This window comes from Halyomorpha halys, unplaced genomic scaffold, assembly GCF_000696795.3.
Source record: "Halyomorpha halys isolate HHAL.00 unplaced genomic scaffold, Hhal_1.1 Scaffold399.1, whole genome shotgun sequence".
Lineage (NCBI taxonomy): Eukaryota > Metazoa > Arthropoda > Insecta > Hemiptera > Pentatomidae > Halyomorpha > Halyomorpha halys.
The window spans coordinates 431,124-445,807 of record NW_027107556.1 but is presented as its reverse complement, the minus strand read 5'-3'; the positions used below and the strand labels follow the sequence as shown (position 1 = coordinate 445,807).

Sequence of the window (14,684 nt, the reverse complement as noted above, 5' to 3'; positions counted from 1 at the left end):
GGTCTTCCCGAGCTACTGAGTATATGGACAATATATGGGTCGAGTACTGAGTCTATGGCGTATGCACCTCAAAGGACATGGAGGCTTCCAAGTCAAGCTCGTCGCACAAGACAAAAGCATCGATCCCTTTACAAATAGTACTAACTATAAATGATGACAAAAATGTGTGTTGCCGAACCCTTCTATATATATCCTGTGTTTAAAGATGTTTCAAGAATCCCGATAAAATAAAATTCCAGCTGAAATGTTTATGTAAAAAGGTTAAAAATGAAATTTATTTTCCAATGAGAAGGAAAGTTTCAGTGAAACTGTTAAAATTAAAAGATAACTAACCATGATCACTATGTCTATATAATCTCTATAAAATAAAAGAGAAACATTTTAAATAGCGCTTTAATGAATTTTATAAAGTGTACAATGTTAATTAACATTACAAAGAAAATAATTAAATGTAGAACATGATTATTAGATTCAATTTTGAAGTAAGAACACCCAAAGAAGGACCGAAAAATTCCAAACTCCCTGCAGCCGACCGTTTACCTCCCATTGGATTTTCCTCAACTAATTCCTTCGACAAACAGTTAATTATTCGAGTAGTATATCCTGTTTCGGAATACCATATTGTCTCTCAAGTTAACAAGTTCGTAATTGTTTTGGCCATTGTTGTTCCTATTCTGTGTTATAAAATATTCGTTTTTAGGTAAATCCGTGACCATGTCCCATCTTCTTGGGTTGAATGACCTTCTGTCACGTCCATTTTTCTTTTTCGTCCTGTTCTTGGGCAGTGTCGATTGAAACTTATGGTCCTTACACTTCTCCTCATCACTGCCCCACTGTTGTTCGCAGTGGAAACTGGGATCACTTACAGCATGGACGTTAGACCATATTCTAGATTCTTCCTCTGAAAAGTTTCTGCTTCTTCCTACCGGTTGACTGTCGCCTGATCTACATCCCTTCCAGAGACAGCTGATACCGTTTGGGAGACGAACAGATGTTGAACGGGAGTCTCTGGGAAAATATTGATTTACTCCTGTTTCTTCATCCCCTGGCTCCCAATGTTCTTCCCGAAGATAAATAGGTTCGAAATCTGAACTGCCTTCTTCGTCAATATCCCATTGTTCCTCGCAAAGAAAAAGTGGGTCACTGATCGGATGATCTGATCCTTCAATGGGCGCATTAGTACCTTCTATATTACGATCACATGTATTGAATGAATCCCTAGTACTAAACACTTCACCTTCACCTGAGATTCGTTTCGCTTCCTCAACACTGCAAAGATTTTCTCCTGGTATTGTTTTTGCAGCAGGCTCTTTCATTTCATCTTGGATAGCAGAAGGATCAACCCAATCCGTAAAATTGAAATCAACCTCTCCGCTATCGACTGGACTGTAATAATACTTTCGTCCTGTTGGTCCTTGGTCCCTTAAGAAATGACTCCTGATACTTTCTTTCTCGGTGGATTCGGCCCTGTACACGTTTTTACCTTCATTTTCATAAATGTATGGATTATTTCTATTAGGGATATCACTAGACGAACATTCTTGAGTGTAACGATTACCGTTATTAGATGAATAGACTGGACTAGGGATCCCGAGGTCCTTCACAAGTGATTCTTTAATGTCATTATTCCGGGCAATAGGTTTCGCTGAAGATTCCACATTCCGTTCGATATTCGCCTCAACTGGGCATTTGTTAGCATTCCTCCCCGGCTGATGACCAGTCGTGATCCATTGTCCTTTGCGGTCGAATTCAAAAGGAGAAGGGTTAATTCGTCCTTCACCGGAGCAGCCACGACCAGAGCACTTTCCTATTTCTGTGCAAGCATCACTTAATCTCTTTTCAGTTGAACAGCGATGGCAACAACAAAGCAGCTGATTGGATTTCTGGAAATTTCCTGAACATTCCTTAAGCAGCAGCCTCATCTGTTCCTCGCCACATTCCTGACAGTGGTTCCTGTTTCCTTCCAGACAGTGGTTCCTGTTTCCTTCCTGACAGTGGTTACTGTTTCCTTCCAGACAGTGGTTCCTGTTTCCTTCCTGGCAGTGGTTCCTGTTTTCTTCCAGGCAGTGGTTCCTGTTTCCTTCCTGGCAGTGGTTCCTGTTTCCTTCCTGGCAGTGGTTCCTATTTCCTTCCTGGCAGTAGTTCCTGTTTCCTTCCTGGCAGTAGTCCCTGTTTCCTTCCTGGCAGTAGTCCCTGTTTCCTTCCTGGCACGAACAACCATTACGCCTACGGTGCCTGTTAGACATCGGACAGTTGTAATTATTTCGGCTGAGACAACTTAAATTGCTATCCCTAACGTGACATGGATAAATGTTATTATTCTTCCTCATGCTGCGGTAACATCCATTGTTGAAATTCTCACAATCACAATTGTTATTGGCAGCGTAGTGATAACCACATGAATTATTGCTGCTACTAGGTTCGTAATGTCCATTACAAATCATCTCGTGACGACATTTATTTAAGCAGTTATCATGAAATAAAGAAGGCGAATTATTGCAACAGTGTCGGGAGTGTGTTTCATTTCGTTTCTTACAAATAAAGTCCGTTACATTTTGATGGTTGCAGTGGAATGCTAAAGTTGATCCTCTGTGACAGCGGCCATCCATTTCTTTTTTTTCCCAGGTCTCATCATAATTGTTTTGTTGGTCGTGAGGGACGTATTGAACCGCACACGTTGGTCCAATTTGCAAAGATTCGGAATTGGATGACTTCGACAACTTTTTATCACAACCATTAAAAATGATCTTCGACTGCTCACTAATATTGCATTTGTCTGGAGCTTTCTTGCTGAATTCTTTATTTTCCTCATTATCCACCGCCACTCTGTTTGGCCCGCCCAGAAACTGTTTTGTTTTGTATGCCCTTGTTACTGCTTGTTGTTCAGTAAATTGATGATTTCCGATAGCAGAACTGTTGGGCATATTTCTTCTGGATATCTGTTGCATTCCTCTTTTTTCGAATGATTCTTTAGTGTCATGATTCTTAGAAACAACTCCATTTCTCTCATTCATCCAATCTTCTTTTTCATCTACCGAAACATCAACTTTTTCATTACATATTTCCAGTTTTCGCTCCTGTTTTGCACAATGGCTGTCCCAACCCCTTGAACCTTTATCCGAAGAATGATGTTTAGGAAGAATGTTCTTGCTCTGAAAAGAAGTAATGTTTGAATATCGCCTGTGAGGAAGGCGCATTCCAGCTCCTTCGTTTTCATTTTCTTTTCCTACAGTATCATTTGGAGTTTTAGAAAGTTCTTTTAGACGTGTCTTTTCCATCCGTTTTTCTGAGCTTCGACAATGGATTTGATAGTCTCTCTTACTGAATTCCGGCTGATCTTTGCTGCCGCCTGATATTTTGCGATTGCTATTCCAATTAGAAAACGACTGTAGGCTAGAATAAGAATCATAATCAGATAAATCTGAGTCCTCACTGGACTCTATTAATTTATTTGTTTGTAATAATTCAGCGGGATCTTCTGTGGTATTCTTTTTGTCGTCGCATATTACAGACGGTCCCGCTACGTTTTCCCTTTCTACAGATTTAAATGATCTGTGCTCAGAAAACTGATTTTTGGAATCAGTATTTTGAAATTTTTCAGGTTCCTCGTTATTCGAATTAGTACGGTCAAAAAACTTAAACTGAGGAGATGTGAGAAATTCTGGATTGTTATCTGCAATATAAGATTTTTGAGCATTACGGAAAACATCTCTTCTTTTTAGGTTCGAAACGCCTTTACTTTCAGATCTTTGAGTCAGATTAGTTTGCTCTTTTTGAGGAAAACTGTTATATTCTCGTTTTACTATATTTCCATCATTATTAGGATCACTTTTTTCCAAATTAACAACTAGAGATCGTAGAACTTTCTTATTGGATTCCTTAAAAGGGCCACCACGTAAACCACGAAACCTTATCCCTGATTCGGACTTTGTAACCTTATCTTCTGTTGTCAGAGCCAGGTGATTTTGAGTCTCCTCCAAGCTTTTAGTGGAAGGAGGTTCTTCAACTGATTTAGTTCTAAAATTGGAAACACTGTTTTTAGGATTTTCACCTGGCTCCTTAATAGATCCTGTGATCACATCTTCAACATCAGAACTGTCTGAATTTGAATGATTCGGATCGTGTCTACTAGGAGGCTCCCGGGCTGCCGGAATTTCATCAAATTTTGATTTCTGTCCATGATGATTTACATTGTTCGAGCTGGAATCAACATAGATGCTCTTTGCAGCATTCCCTGAAGAAGGAGTAGGATAATCATAATCTTCAACATTCGGTTTCCTTTCCGGGTAGTAGGGCGTTCTTTCAACAGTTCCTACATACTCAATTTTTTCGTCGTCTTCAAGAAGTCCATCGACACCTATAACTGTTTGATCGTTCCCAGCCGCCACCTGGGTCAGAGAACAGCACGCACCGCTGTCAGTGTTACCAATAAACAAATCTGTTTTTTTAACGATATCGTTGTTAGAATAGGGAGCATATCGTTCATCATTGAATAGCGAAACTTTATCAGAACTTTGCAACAAAGTCTTACCTGATTTAGACCCAATATTGATATTGTTCTGAGCTACTTCAGCAAAAGGAACAAAGTTCCGGTTTAGCTTTGGTTTCATTTCCTGATGATTTTCTTGAAAACAGTTCGATTTGTCTTGGGAAGAATAATAACCTGATTCGTCAAGCATGTTTTCACGCCTGACCATATTCTGCTCACTGATTCCCAACTCTTTTGGAGCGCCAATGATCATTTTATCGGATCTGATACTTTCTTTTCCACGAGTGCCTTCTTCTACACTTAGAACAGTTCGTCTAACTTTGCCACTTACTAAAGCATCATTCTTCTCTGTGTCCATTACTATATTGATCTCCATGCACTCTTTCTCTTTGTACAAAGAACTCTCTCCTTCGACTGATTCATCAGGCCCCTGAAACTTGGCATCTACATTGAGAGTTGACTGTACTTCAACTCTTTTTATATCAACTCTCCTGTAATATTTCTTATATGCATTAAAAAACTCAGCCCTGAGATCAGACTCTGGTTTTTTGGTAGGTTTGACATATTGCTGAATTATATGGGATGTTTGTGGTGAGTTTGTATGCTGGTGGTTATCACCAGACCAATTTGAATTAGCGGAGTCTTTTGAATTCCATTTCCTTTGTATTGGTCGGCTATAGATTCCACTGTTTGGATTCGTGTCGCGATATGTCCAACGTTTCGTCTTTATGGGAGGGCTCTTCGGAATCTCCTCCGAAATGGAGAACTCCTTAAATTTATATTCACGATTCGCTCGAATTTCAGCCATCGTTACTTGATGGAATCAGAAATGAGTATTTTTGATTTACAATATTCTATTCCTCTGTTCCACATCTACTGAGATTTCCCAACAAACGACCTAAAACATAAAAATAAAATTAGTCCATTAAATATGTTTTATGAAGATATTTTAAATTTTAAAATAACCTTAAACTATGCATTCCTGGCCTTAAAGTAGTCAGTGATGTGCGACACTTCAACTTAAGTACTCATTTTCGACATCGTAAAAATAATAGGTTATTATCAAGTGCTAAATATCAAGTACTAAGTTATATTCCAATAGTTGGTTGTTTTCAACATTACAAAAACCTCCATTCCGCATAAGGTCAGATTACTTTTAGTATTTTATCAAAAATATTGCTTTGGGGCTTACTCTCGATTAAATAGGAAGGGACTCCTCAACCACTTCACGTCAACAGCTACTGAAGCCGAAACAGGAAGGGACTCCTCAACCACTTCACGTCAACAGCTACTGAAGCCGAAACAGGGAGGGACTCCTCAACCACTTCACGTCAACAGCTACTGAAGCCGAAACAGGGAGGGACTCCTCAACCACTCACGTCAACAGCTACTGAAGCCGAAACAGGAAGGGACTCCTCAACCACTTCACGTCAACAGCTACTGAAGCCGAAACAACAGTTGCGGAACGATAATGTCAATCAGAGTAGGGCTCAGGTATATGCGACACGTCCGGGTCTCGCTCATAAAATCTTCTCATGATTAGAATAAATTTAAGTTGGAAGTTCTGTCCTGTAACCGTAAAGTAGCGGAAGAAATAAAAAAATTAAATGAACTACAATAGTTTTGGGTTCTTCGATAATGGGCCTTGCAGAAAAGGTTGGCATAGGATCTCGCATCAGCTTAGGCCGCCTCTGCTGTCAATAGTGATTCACTTTGAGGCCATTCTAGTGAGCTAAGGCACCGGTTCATTTTCGTTCTGGGCAGGTTGACTTTAATTCCCTGGTAACTACTGACCTCTCCACTCTGGTTAGGGTAGGTTAGTAACCTGACTAGCACTTTGACCTCTCCACTCTGGTTAGGACAGGTTAGTAATCTGGTTAAGATAGGTCAGTAACCTGACTAGCACTTTCTTTTAGGCCAAGCCCAATTCAAGAAAGGGCGAACCAGTAAAACAGGGTTTGCTCTTCGCTGTACAGAACCAAGTAGAGGCCACTAACTCCTAACATAAAAAACATAGAACTTTCGTTAAAAAGAAAAAGTCCTTACCCAAACATCAACTATTTTTAGCAGAGAAGGTGAGGAAATATCGTCAGCTTTGTGAGTTCATGAAACAAGTGAAAAAAAGGAAAACTATTGCTCTTCACCATTTCAAGTTATTTTTGGAAACTGCTAAGACTTATACTAAGGACTTATAAATTCTATGCTGAACGAAAAACAAAAAGCCTTAGGTACCCCGAATTGCCACTGCACTCAATAAATAGACTGGTACCCAGAAATTCCAATAATTAAAGTAAAAGGAAGTTGAGTACCAGCAGTGGCGCCCGGATGTCCTATGAGATACTATACCACTACAACTGAATACCCAGAATACCCCATTTAATACCTCCAAACCAAAACAAATTCAAACCTCCTTTCACTCCATTTAACACCTCTAAACCAAAACAAATTCAAACCTTCTTTCACTCCTTTTAACACCTCCAAACCAAAACAAATTCAAACCTTCTTTCACTCCATTTAACACCTCCAAACCAAAACAAATTCAAAGCTTCTTTCACTCCTTTTAACACCTCCAAACCAAAACAAATTCAATCCTTCTTTCACTCCATTTAACACCTCCAAACTAAAACAAATCCAATCCTTCAATCCCTCTTTTAACACCTCCAAACCAAAACAAATTCAATCCTTCTTTCACTCCATTTAACACCTCCAAACTAAAACAAATCCAATCCTTCAATCCCTCTATTTAACATCACCAAATTAAAACAAATTCAATCGTGCAAACCAAAGCCTGCACGCTCAGACCTAATTCAATCCCTCTTTATTTGTTTTGGCCGACCCCTCAGTACAGCTCTGGTTTCCTTTTTGGAGATTGTTTCTTTATCTCATTCAGAAACCTACTAGCTTTGGTACAGGATCTAAGAAGATCCCAATGAGAGAAAGTAACCCAAGTCTACGGTACTATCTTTATAAAACAAAATAAATCGGAACTTTTTTTTTGTTTATGTGCCACTACTAAGGAATGCAGCGATAAGCTACAGGGAAACATTGAGATCACCATGGTTACTTTAATATGTTGGGACAAAAATTATTTGATTTATTGACAAGAAATAATAGTAATAACAAACTGTAATGTGGATAAATGGTTGATACTAGAACCTATAAATTACTGTTGCAAAGCAGATTATTGTAGCTTTCTTATCATAATTTAGGATAAAAATATGTTTCAAATGCAAATGTTTTTATTAAAAGATAAGATAATGTGACGTGATGAAGAGTTACCTACCCTTGTGATCTGAGAGGTCACCAACTCATCCAGCTGCAGGCCTACACTTCCAGTACTATCCCAACAAAACAGATGCGCATAATGGAGTTGTTACACAAAACGTTTTCATTTTTATCACATGGATTTGTCAAGTATAACTCAAATTCTAATGATTCAGGTGACATTTTCATTGTTTCTGTTGATAGTAATACACCATGTATTCCTCAAACCATCTTAATCCTAATATAGGGTGCACATTCCTATTACTGTTTTTGATACCATCTGATGAATAAGCTCGACGCTAACGAAATGCTATAGTTATTATCTAATTCTAATGTTCTTGGAATTATGCCCTTAGACAAAGTGATCTTATTCAGTGTTCTATTGTATACACAATATGTATGTAGGTAAACCAAGCTGTATCTGTGTTTAATGCTTAAAAAAACAAAACATTTTATTTGTTGTGTGGATGGGAATATAGTTAAAAGGGACATTGTCATTATTATTGATACTGAGTAATAATGATAAAAAGAAAAGTTGAATATGGCAACAGTGACGTCGTTACTGGGAAGGGGGTGAAGTGACCTTACTCCTTCCATAATAATTTGAAGGTCTGAAAAATTTGAAAATATAAGAACCTACCTCAAAATTTATGAAAAAAATGGCTCAGGGAGGTTATTATATTCAAAATAGCTTACAAACACACTTTAGAGAGCTAGGTTTTTCACAAATGTCTAGAAAGGAACATTTTTACAGAATATTCCGCCGATTTCAGGTAAGTTAGAAAATTTCTGATTTGGCCCCTCCGCAAAAAGTTGTTTCAATACCTTAAGGTGCCTCTACACGTGCTGACATGAGTTATTTGGATTGGCTGGCTAATATATCATATATTTTAAAATTATATGTAAATACTTTGTTCCAAATCTTTCAATTAACTTTAGCGGATCATATTTTATTTAACATAGTACAAAAATAACTTTATAATGGAACTATATGTTTTGATAATTAAATTAATAAGTATTAGATCAAAATCCTAAAACGATAGTTGGATTTATAGGTTATGTAGGTAGTAGCATTTATATGAATTTGAAGCTGACAAGAGTTACAAGAACACTTTTGGGTACCGATGATTGTTGCTTCCTCCGTTTACCAAACATTTATACTAGTCTTGAATTTGCGGCAAGAGGCAAGCGTGTGGATTATTTTTTTTTTTCGGATCACTAAAACAGAAATAAAACATGAATTAGTAAATTGCATTACGTATGTCTTACATAAATCAAATAAAATACAACCTTTTTCGACCGTAGGTACTTGAAGGTATACAGTGAAATACTCGGCTGAGTTTTGATTTGTCCATTCTGTGAGCATTCTGCTAAACTATTTAGCGGTGAGGGGCCTCTGCGTGATGTTGGAACATAGATGATCCAGCAAAAGGTCCGAATAGAATAAACACCGTATCGATACTTGTATCGGAATTATCGGATGGAAAGTATCGATATAGCAGTATATCAAGGCCCCTTGTTTCGGGCTGATGAAAGCTATTAGCTCCATCTGTTGAGTTCAGCTAGAAGCTCTAAGGAGTAACAGTACAAGATGCTTGTAGCAATCTTTATACTTACATGCAAAGTTGATTTTGTTTTTATACATACCTTCTTGTATAAGATTTTTATAGACTAATATTGCAGTTCATTTATGTACTAAAAAATAAATTAATAGAATGTTTCAATTCTTATTGTAAATCCAAAATAATAGTGTACATTTCATTTGAAGAAACTCATGCTAGATAATCAATATTATTTTAGGCTATTGACAAAATAAACTAAGAAATAGCAACATTTTATATCAATCCTAATATAACTCTACATAAATGGCCTCGACATAAACATCGACTAACAGCTCTAACGAATTTATTTATGTATTTGATAGAAGGCTTACTTTTGATCTGGTATAAGTAAAATCAATTTATTAATAACTACAAATCTTTAAAAAACAAATAATTTTACTTTAATATAATTTGTAATTTACTCATCTATTCTTTTAAACAAATATCTACTTTTACAAATTACAAACATAGAAAGTAATAATATAACTATAAAGAGAAAAAATTAACATTCTTGAACTAGAAAAAAATTCAAATCAACAAAACTAAGAGTTGCCTTAGTACAGAGATAAAACATTTAATCAGCTATATTCATAACTAACAAGAACGTTGAATTCATTGGATAACATAAAAAATGTTTGAGGAGAAGATGGTTGGGGGTGCGGTCAATGAAAAACACAAATAAGTACGATTAACTTATTTTAATGTGCCAACGTTTCAGCTAAAACGTTTGTACACTATACTTATAATTTGCCTCTTTATCATCTATTATTGTTACATATATTTTCTTCCTCTCAATTTTCATTTTCTTTTCATATTTTAATTTTAAATTAATAATAACTAATGTGTTCATACTTCTTTGCATTGTATAATTTTTTTTTTTTTTTATTTCATTTCCTTAATTATGTTATTTTGCCCACTTTTTCAATTACCTATGTATACATTTTATTTCATTTATATTACATTTTATTTTATTTCCCGCTTCTCTCATCACTTCATTTTATTAATTTTATTAATTCTATTTTGTAAAATTATTCTGTTTATACTTTCTTTTTATTTTTTTTTAAATTTTTCTATACTTACTGTGGTTGTTATCTTGTTCTGTTTTTAGCCCTGAAGAAGGCTAGAAACTCTAGCCGAAACGTTGGCACATTAAAATAAGTTAATCGTACTTATTTGTGTTTTTCATTGACCGCACCCCCAACCATCTTCTCCTCATTCATCATCCACGGTCAACTATCTCTCATAATTATAAAAAATGTTTATTTTATTTCAAAACACAATGATAAGAAATATTCAAAGCACATAATAAATCAATTATTTGTATATAAGGTCTTATAAAGTGGTGAAAGGCATGAAAAAGAAAGGAACTTAAAAAAGTTCTCTGAACACGTCTTCTTTAGCATTATTTTCAAATAAACTTCTAAAAGAATAAATGTTATCATTCAATCCAATAAATTATTTTACAACTTAAATTTATTATTTTGTAATTTTTTGTCTTTTTTATTAGATTATAAGTGACTAAAATGTCTTAATGATGTATTTTTAAAAAAATTTGTCAACACCCTGGCCTCTTAATGTGGTTAGACGTAGTGGACTTGGTTTCTTCCCAAGAGAATTTTCAGTATACTTCTCTGCAGAAATATACTCATAATGCCAACCGCCAAGTATTGATATATTGGCATTAAAATAAAGAATGTTCAAGAAACTTTCTCTACAATTGGCTAAAAGCTTCCATATAAGATCAATTATAAAAATTATGATTTATTTACAACCCAAAATCAAACTCATAAATCAGTTTTGATTTGCTAAAATTATTTTGTACACAATGGATTGTTCTCAAAATGTCATCATTATCCCCACCATACTACTTATCACCTTATTGGTGACTCCAAATTGAACAATATATAACAGTATTTTATCTTGATTAATTCAGTGGTTATGTGATCAATTAAAAACCATCATACTTCCTCAAGCTTATGTATTTGAGGTCACGTTGATTTTCCATATTGGGGCAAGAGACCTCATAACATCAGCTTGAGAACAGTTTTGATTTTATTCCTACCTGGGTCACTGATTTCTTCATTGCCCACCAATAAAGTGGATATTGATATATAATATTTGTATGACATTTAGAAAATTCAAATGAATAGAGTTGTTTAAAAGAATATGAAAGTTAAAATTAATATACTAAAATATTAATAATAAATAAAATAATGAATAATGAATGATAATCAAATTTGTCATTAGTAATTTATTCGATTCATTTTAACTTTCATACTTGTCATCTCATAGTCCTATCATAATTTACAATGTTTTATATTTTTTTGATTAAGCTCTGATTCATGACAGCAGTATTTAATAAACAAAAGGGCTTCAGTCTTTCAACATTACCACAATGCTGGATAGATCCAGTCTGCAGACATTATAAGTATATGATTCTACCAATAGAGAGCACCAGTCTCCTGATCTGGAACAAGCCTAGGAGGAACAAGTCTTTGAAACTTTTGAGTCTAAGGAAAGAATGTTGAAGTAAAAACTCAGAAAACACTTGTTCACTAAGCAAGACTTTAAGCTCCAAAGGGGCTCAAATGGAACCTATTATAATATAAGAGTCCAATGGAAGAAAATAGTCAGTTATTTCACCCCAATTTTTGATTACTTTAATGAAAACTAGGTATAACTACTAGTCAAAATTTGTGAGTTTGCCAAGTATAGTTAGGGGGAATAAGAAATGCCGGCAGTTTCAAAATGTTAAAAGAAATAATAAAAGGATGATGGTTCAGGTGTGGTCAATGTTTTCCCCACCTTGCAGGACTTCATTAGGGCCCATTAGACGTTTTTATGACTAGTTTAGTCTGCTATAAAGTAGTTTATGATGTATATCTTTGTAGTAGTATTTTTCATGATATTTGCTAAAATAAGTTGATTTCTATTTGTTATATTCATATACAAATATCATAAAAACTACAGCCCCTACGAAGATAAATGTTATAAACTACTTTATATTAAGTTAAATTTCCTTTGGTTTGATTGCTGGCAAACATTTGTACATTCAATGGTTCCTGAGATACAGTTTTTGATAAATCAATAATTATTTCCAAACACTAAAAATCAACATTTTTTGAATTTATTTCAGAAAATATCATGAAAACTACTTCACTTACGAAGATAAGCATTATAATCTATTTAATAGCACATTAAACCTACTTTAATTTGAGTGCTAATAGATGTCTCATAGTTCCTGAGATATAAATTTCCCACAATAAATTCACTAACTATTAATTTTTTAATATATATTTCATGAAATGTTGCTTTTTAAAAAACTGTATCTCGGGAACTAATGAACATAAACAGGTCTGTTAAGGTTCATATTTTAGTAAATTTACTCTACTTTAATTGATGTTCTCTTGGGTGAAAACCTAAAACTAGAAATAGTTTTGTGGTAGTTTTAACGATATAGAGCTCTGAATGAAAAATTAATTTTTTAAACTTTTGTAACAATCGCTATTCTGTATTCCCTAAACTTTACTTGGCAGATTCATCAATTTTTAATAGTAATTATACATAGTTTTCATTGAAGTAATCAAAACTTGGGGTGAAATAACTGACTTTTTTACTCCTCTTGGACCTGTTGTACTATCAGCCTTGTCAGATGGGATCGCATATAGCTTCCAGTAGCCATTGATGTCGAGAGGCATTCAAATAGTGAATTTGAATCCAGGAGGTCTCTGTTAATTAATTTTATTGATATTGTAATAATGATTTGGTACTTATAGAATAACAAAATTTCACATAATTAATTAACTAGTCTTGAAAAAAATGTTAAGACTTCATGAGCTTCGAGTGTCTTTCAGGTGGCATTGGTGCTCTGGGTGGGTTCTTAAGGATGATTCTAGTTCGTGCATCATTACAACCTCTTTCTGGTTTTAGTTGAGATTACACTGGGATACTATGTTGATCTCCTGATTTAGATGAATAAAATGTAGAGCAAAAGATCCAATAAATTAGAACAGTATTATTTTTAAATAATTTCTTTAGCTTCCAATTTTTTTCAAGAAGTAATATTATTAATAAGAATAAAACAAATAAATTTAAATTATATTTTTGGAATTGAAAATTAATGGTCTGTAGTTATAAGGAGGTAGCTAGAGCCGAATACCTGTTTAAAAAGAATACATATTTCTAATGATGGAAAAGTGAAAAGCCAGCCTTTAGTTCTGACACTTCCTGCTAGTCAGCAGCACAGTCAACTGGCCTAGTGCAAGAATTATGTAGCCCTTTAAGTTACCAAAATATTGGTCCAATAGCAATGGTAAAGTGTGAGGGTATGTCAATATTTAAAAAAAAAAATATGGAAATTCAAAATTAATATTCGACAGATGATAATAAACTTGTTATAATTTTCAAACCCGTTTTTTAAAACCCCATACATCCTTGTTGCAGTAAGTACATAAGAAAAATTCTTTTTAATTAACGAAGGTTTATAAATCCGTATTATATATTTTTTTTTTTTAATAAAAGAGGTTTAGAAATTAAAAAAATTAACAAAGGAACTCCACCAGCCGGAATGATCCCTCCCCATTCCTAGTTAGCCACTGGCAATGCAGCTACTTATGTAAAACCGCCTTCAGCGGACCAAGCTTGTCTTATCTTATAATGCCGTAAGGCAAACCAAGATTAAGTGTTTTATGTGTATATATATTCCTTAGCTTGTAAGTAATATATATAATTGTATTGTCAATAAATAAATATAGGAAGTTAGAAAAAAAAAAAAAAACTAACGAAGGAAGCATTACTCTCATTCACATCTTATTGTACTTAATTATTATTTTTATATCCACAGGAGGATACGAAAATAAAAAATTAACTAACGAAATATCAATAAAATGGCCCCTCCCAACTCAGTGAAATAAATAACATGCAAGTGATAGCCCACAACACTGAAGGGACATCTTGTTTCAATAATCATAACATAAGACAAATAAATAATTTTTTCTGACCAATAGAATTCTTTCGAAATGTCTCTAGAATGGATAAGGCCATTTTTTCCATAACAACTTAGTTGGGTTCCTGGCATTTAAAGAAACATGGACCATTAGCATCAAAATAAACAATATAATCATTAAAATCATCACTCTACATATTTATTTGAAAGGCACCAAATACTTTTAATAAAAAATCTGAGGCAGTGCACACATCTCTTACCAGCTTATTACATCACTCAAGGATTGAAATTAATTTCCCCTAGTCGAGAACAAATACCAGGGCATTCAAAAAGTCCTGTCGTTTTTCGTTTGTTCGTTGTTTATTTTGATTCTAGAGTGTTTGCT

The 14,684-nt window shown here is 34.6% G+C and overlaps 1 protein-coding gene across 1 annotated transcript; it reads right to left on the bottom strand.

Moving 5' to 3' along the window:
* Nucleotides 1–375: 375 nt before the first annotated feature.
* Nucleotides 376–8,675, bottom strand: LOC106682260 (putative uncharacterized protein DDB_G0282133; the record flags this gene model as incomplete). The annotated part of the gene is given in 2 exon segments (XM_014423010.3): nucleotides 376–5,387; nucleotides 7,773–8,675. A coding segment is annotated over 1 exon segment (4,716 nt). The 3' UTR covers nucleotides 376–581.
* Nucleotides 8,676–14,684: the final 6,009 nt, after the last annotated feature.